This window comes from Bidens hawaiensis, unplaced genomic scaffold, assembly GCF_021521415.1.
Source record: "Bidens hawaiensis isolate Kalapana, Puna unplaced genomic scaffold, B.hawaiensis_p1.1 tig00000326_1, whole genome shotgun sequence".
Lineage (NCBI taxonomy): Eukaryota > Viridiplantae > Streptophyta > Magnoliopsida > Asterales > Asteraceae > Bidens > Bidens hawaiensis.
In genome coordinates, this window is record NW_027491025.1 from 5,449,768 (window position 1) to 5,456,027 (window position 6,260).

Consider the following 6,260-nt stretch of genomic DNA (forward strand, 5'->3'; position numbering starts at 1 on the left):
CCATCGATGAAATGTGATAAGACGTGAATACGACCACTATTGTGAAGCCATTTATATAATCGTCATTATAATAACGGTTTCTAATAGCGCCAAAACTTGTAGACAGCCACACATAGGCCGTTAATAGATTAGATAAAATGATATAGAATAATGTATAGAATCGTGTTTACATAAATGCTCATACATAAACAACATAGTCATGAAAATATCGTTTAAAAGATAAACGAGATTTTTAGTGAAGTTACAGTTTTGAAAGTATTACACAATTTACTATTGAATAGTTTGCATTCGGTCACGAAAATCAAAAAACAAAATGAAATCTCATGTGTATAATACTGTCATCAAAACATCTCATCAAATGAAAATAAAATCGCAATAATTGTGAACTCGAAATTTAACGTCGAAATATGTAAATCGCGTAGCGTATAATAGACTAAAACTGAAAATGAGGTCTTACGTAAGGCCGTTTTATTGTTTCTAAGAAATGTACATAATAACAAAGCATCGCGGTAACGCATTGTTAGGGAAAATATTTAAATTATTATTGAATGTAAGTCTTGTAACCCAAATTGTTAAGGGAGTTCGTATACATAAAGTTATTGTGATGAAAAATAAATTATATAAGGTGATGATGCTTGCAATAATAAAAGGTGATAGTCGCGTAAATCGTTATTGAACAAAATTTAGGTCACAATATGAAAATAAAGTATATTTATAAACGCGTCCCAAAAGATTTGCAAATCCATGGTCATTGAGTTTATGCAATAGGGTGAAAGTTGTAATTTATTACTAAATAAATCCCGCATTCAACATTCAAAATGAAACCTCGTAATTATAAAGTCTTTATGAGATTTATTACCTTAGGTGACAGTATTTAAAATCTTGAAAACGCGCATATGATCGTTTAATAATATTTGAAAGCAAAATCCTCATAATCAAATTTTGTTGTCATGACAATATTACATTTTACAAAGATAATTTATAGAATATGAACATAACATGTAAACCGTTAATCTTGAAAGAGTTTATAATCTATAAGTGATTATTTGAACACATGAGGTTGTTATAAAATACACTAGTTGTATGTAGGTATACATACATATATATGTGTGTATATATATATATATATATATATATATATAATTTAAGGGTAAAGCGGAGCTTGCGTGTGTATGAAGTGGTTTTAGGCTTCGGATGGTGAATGGTTTGGAAATTTGGTGAAGAGTGAGTATGTTTCGGTTGGCTTGCGTAGTTGGGTTTTCTTGAGTTGGATTTATGAGGTTTGTTGAGTTTAGGTCGTTTGGGTGGTTTAGGCTTGAATGCTTGTGTGAGTAGTGGTTGGGCTAATAGGTGAGGTTTGGCTTATCTGAGCTTGGGTTAAATTGATGGGTTGGATAATTTGATCTTGGCTAGTTTGGGTTAAGATTTGATTTATACATGTATTTTGTAAGGAGTGTTTGGGTTACTATTTTAACATCGACTCTATGGTTGGATGGAAACGGTTTGGCGATATGGTTTGGTGAATTGACATAGCATGGGTCGAAGGATTTGAGCCATAGTTGGGTAAGCTTTAGTTATTATATGTTCAAGGCATTTGTGGGTGTGTTTGTCGATAAATTGCTATTTATCATTGTTAGGAGATTGGATATTTAGCTAATTTCAGTTCCCATTTATCATTTCTATTAAGTATCACACAATACAAATTAGGTAATTTACTTGCTATTATTATTGTTATGTTTGCTATTCACTTGAATGATAATGATAATGCATTGCGCTTGCTATCAGGCTTTTACATTAAACTAATTTATCATTGCTATTTCTTGTTATGGTTGTCGATCCCAAGCTCAGAACCGGTTGCAAGGTGGCACAAAATGACAAAAAAACATTTTAATTAAATAATTGTAAATTCATTTTTGTTCACAACCGGTTGCAACCTAGGTTGTTCTAGCAACCCAAGTTTGCAACCAAACTTTTACATCTAACTTGGTTTTTTCATAAAAATTACAATTTTTAACATTTTTTAAAAAAATGTAACAGCATTGTTTTATTTATAAAAAAATATTGAACATTTTGATATAAATTTGATAAAAAATGAAGCTTATTTTTTTAATAAAATATTGGTTTAGGTTGGGTTGTGATAGTGAGTGAAATATTGAATTGGGTTGGGTTGTATAGGTGGAAGAGAAAGAAATTAGTTTTTTAATAAATGATTGGGTTGGTTTGGGTTGTGATAGTGGATAGTCTTATAACAGAAAGTTTTTTAAAAGGCCAATGTCTTTTAACTTTTTAGTTCGTTTAGGGCCTCCAAAAACGTGGTTAACTTGTTTAATTAAAAATCATCAACCCACCTATCTATTTAATTAAACATATTGACCCATAACAATGTTTAACTAAACAGGTCGATATATCAACTTGTTTATGACCGGTTTACATGTTTATAACACACCAACTCATTTAATGTGTTTGAATTTTGATTACAACTAGTCATCAGTTGACTTGTTTAAATAAATAAGTCGTATTAAAAATATAGTTTTAAATGTTTTCAAATTATGATTGATGTATGTTATACAAATAACTGAATAAGTATGATTAATACATTGTAACCAACATAAATTACACCATTAACTCTTGTACATGATTTAAATTAGTTTACAATATGTAATTTTAAGTGGTAATTAAGTTATCTAGTATCTAAAAAGCATAAACTACTTTAATATATATAACTTGAAAATGGATGTACCTTTAAGGTTTGATCAACCAATTTAAAGTTTCAAATCAATTAATCAAACATCCTCATCACCACTCCAATTATTTTTCACTTTTGGCCCTGTTGGTCCATCTTCACCCAACATTTCTCTTGGTACACCCTCCACTAATCTCTCGAATGCTTTCTTTAATTTCCATATCATCACACTCTTCAACCTTTTAACTTCTTTATCAACATCATAATCAATTTTAGGACCCCATTTTCTCTCATAATTCAACCATGGTGGTTCAACCACCACCTTCTCCACCAAATACTCCGCCGCGATCACCACCGCCCTAACACCCGTATCCATCATCTTATCGCTCTTGGCCGTGTCGTCTCTAACTCCAACATCCGACCCTCCCGAGCCAAGCAAAACACACCCGGGCTTTGGGTATGACGCGTGCCCATGCAGTGACGCGTAAACCACGGGTTTATTACCCGTGTGGTACTCGAGTGCTGAAGCACTCACCCATTTACCCCAACTATGTTGTGAAAAGAATACACTATTTAACTCCCCATTTATATTACTTATTCTTAATGTGACATGCTCCCAATCACCTACATGTTCACCCAACTTTCCTAATGAAAGATTTACAAATTTCACTTTTGCCCTTGATCCTCCGTTAAAAGGGTAGAAAACCCAAATGGCAATATCGGTAAATAGTCCACCCGACACGGGTTTAACATGGAAATAAGCACACGCGTCTTGTAAATCACCTTTCTTGACTCTATCTTTGCTTGAACCATCAAGTGGAAGGTCTAGCCAATACGTGTCATCGTTCGAGCCACCTTGTGGAAGGTTGAGCCCGTTTGTATCAACTCGGTTAGGTTTGGACTCGTCTCCTTTGTGGTACAACAATGCACCGTTTTGAAAAAACCAATCAACTGACGAGGGTAGGTATTGTTCATCAGGATGGAAATAAATTAGCGGAGAATAAGTTTGAATCAATGCTTTGATTTGATTCAAATTCGGCATTGAATTTGCTAAACTACCCTTCAAATTTACTATATTTCCATTTCCAACTAGAAAACCGCCCACATAACGATATTCGTTTAACCCATTAAGATAAAGATCTTTCTCATTTTCCAAAATGGTTGTAGTGTTTGTTGTGTCTGTGAAATCTGCACGGACACAACTGACTTTATCAAGTGGTGGCTTCACTGACGAGCCAGTAACTATATACCCGACGGCCTTATAGCCGTCGGGCGCATTCGGAAGCCAGATGTAGCCTTCTCCATCTTTTGTTATGTCTAAAGACTCGCTACTCCACACAAGAGTGTAATCAATAGGTAATTTTAGAGTGGGTTTTGAAGAGTCCTTTGATATATCTTTGCCCGCAAGAATGTGCCCAAAAAGTGGGATATTGTTTGGCTGGACATAAGATCCTAAACTTGAAAACCCTTGTGGGATTGCAATCGGGTCATAAAATGTTACCCCAAGATTATCGGGTCCTCCTTCATTTGTTGCCCATATTTTGTTGAATGTAGTTACATGACTCACTTGTAGTCCTCCTAAATCGATTGTTCCACTTGCAAACCCTCCACCTAAAAAAAAGTAAAAAATGCACATACCCAAAATTAACAAAATGCTATATAAACCAATTATAAAAAATAAAATAAAAGGGCAAGTAACGTAAACACGCAATTTAAAATATACGTATTTCTTATACATTTGGAGTTGCATGCCTACTAGATATAGACGAAAAAAGTCTTATGGAGTCGGACATAGCAACGACGAAGCGTTATAGGTGGTTTGCCCGACTCTTGTACCCAAATTCGTTCACCTTGAACCTCGACTTTTACTTACAAGATTTCCCTAAATTTTTCGGCTTTCATTCGATATTATTTACGATTGTAAAACATGTTAATTCAGACACTTTTATTTACTAGTCATTAATTCACACATTCCTTTATCATTCTAATTCTAACCTTTTCTTCTCTTCAACAACAAATGTTATTTCTACTATTTTACACCAATAATCCTAAATTACGTTACACGGAAGTACGGAACGTCTCATCTAATAGGCAAATGCCTCTATCAAGTAATTACAACTGTAACTTCATACTTTGGATTTTAAATTCAAGATTTGAGCTTTATCTTTCAAGATGTAGCTACACTTTTATTTTAGTACTAAAACAAATAAATAAATAAAATACAAATTAATTACAAGGGCTGAAACGGCTGAAATAAAGAAGGTGGAGAAACATGCTAAAGTCTGCGAAGAGAACCAACATGTTTTTGTCCCTCTGGCTTTTGATACATTTGGCTCCTTGGCACCGGAAGCTATCCGTTTTCTAATCAGGGTCCAACAGGCTGTGCATAGCAATGTGTCAACTCCAAAGGGGCAGTGGTATGTCTTTAGCAGGTTAGGGTTTGCAATTCAGAAAGGGGTGGCGGCGCAGCTTGTTGCCCGCCTACCTGCTATGTTGATGTAATATCTATGTTTCTACATATTGGTATGAAATTAAAATTCATTACAAGGATGATTCATGTTTTGTCAAGTATTTAGAAACTACCTGTAAAATTGGATAATATGAAAATGATATGATGCAAGGCTCAATTTTGGAATATCCAAACACCCAAAGCATACTAAGAAAGACAATGATGAACAACAAGAGATTTCACATACATACATACATTGATACATACAACACACACAAATATAATAATATGTATATATAAAGAGAGGAGTACCAGGAGGCCATTTGGGTAAAGGAGAAGGAAGCTTGAAGGTGTCCTGTGAATCCACCATTGTTGGGCCATTGAAGCAGATAATGGAGAACAGAGAGAGGAGGGTAGTGGTGACTGAGGAGTGCATCTTTTGTAAGAAAAGAGATTTGGTGAACAACAAATGATGATTTTGTCAACATACCCATTAAAAGAAACAAATACCAAATATAAAATGTTGAATGGGCTTTTTAATTATTTAATTTCAAAAGTTATATAATATTAACTTTTATTATAAAAAAAATACAACAAACAAAAAATAAATTTAATAATATACATAAATCATAATAACATACCTTATAGATTAAGATATAAATAATGATAACAAAGTTTTATAATTCATAAATATTTAAAAACTTCTTTTAATACAACATTAGATAGTGACCCGTGTGATTATGATAAATTTTAGATCATTATATTTAAATATATTCAAAAGTTAACTTATAACATTCAATAGGATATTTAACGAAATTGTATATATATATATTCCTTCATCTAAAATATTTCTATAAATTATTTATTAGGTTTTTTACAAATATAACAATATTGATTGACTTAATAAAATAGAAAACGGCTCATATAACATCTAAGTGACATTCTAGTGGAGGCCCAGTAATGATATCATTTAAAAAAATCATCTTATTTAAACAGTGTAATTAATAGTTAGATTAGATTTAAAAAATAATATTCTCTATTTTATTTACTTTTTAATTCTAGCATTGATAAATCTTAGTTAAAAAGAGTAGTTTCTATTAGTGTTAGTATGTTTCTTTTGATGTAAAC

General features: G+C 32.6%; 1 protein-coding gene across 1 annotated transcript; it reads right to left on the bottom strand.

The window, feature by feature from the left end:
* Nucleotides 1–2,694: 2,694 nt before the first annotated feature.
* Nucleotides 2,695–5,701, bottom strand: LOC143622241 (hypothetical protein At1g04090-like). The gene is made up of 2 exons (XM_077093437.1): nucleotides 5,445–5,701; nucleotides 2,695–4,294 (listed from the first exon to the last, which is right to left on the bottom strand). The coding sequence occupies exons 1-2, from the start codon at nucleotides 5,566–5,568 to the stop codon at nucleotides 2,784–2,786; spliced, it is 1,635 nt and encodes a 544-aa protein (XP_076949552.1). The 5' UTR covers nucleotides 5,569–5,701; the 3' UTR covers nucleotides 2,695–2,783.
* Between the last annotated feature and the right edge of the window lie 559 nt (nucleotides 5,702–6,260).

Excerpts from the sequence above, each read along its gene's own strand:
- LOC143622241 (XM_077093437.1), bottom strand. The coding sequence starts at position 5,568 with ATGCACTCCTCAGTCACCACTACCCTCCTCTCTCTGTTCTCCATTATC. Across the intron at positions 4,295-5,444 it reads TTTACCCAAATGGCCTCCTG|GTGGAGGGTTTGCAAGTGGA; the intron begins GTACTCCTCTCT and ends ACTTTTTTTTAG.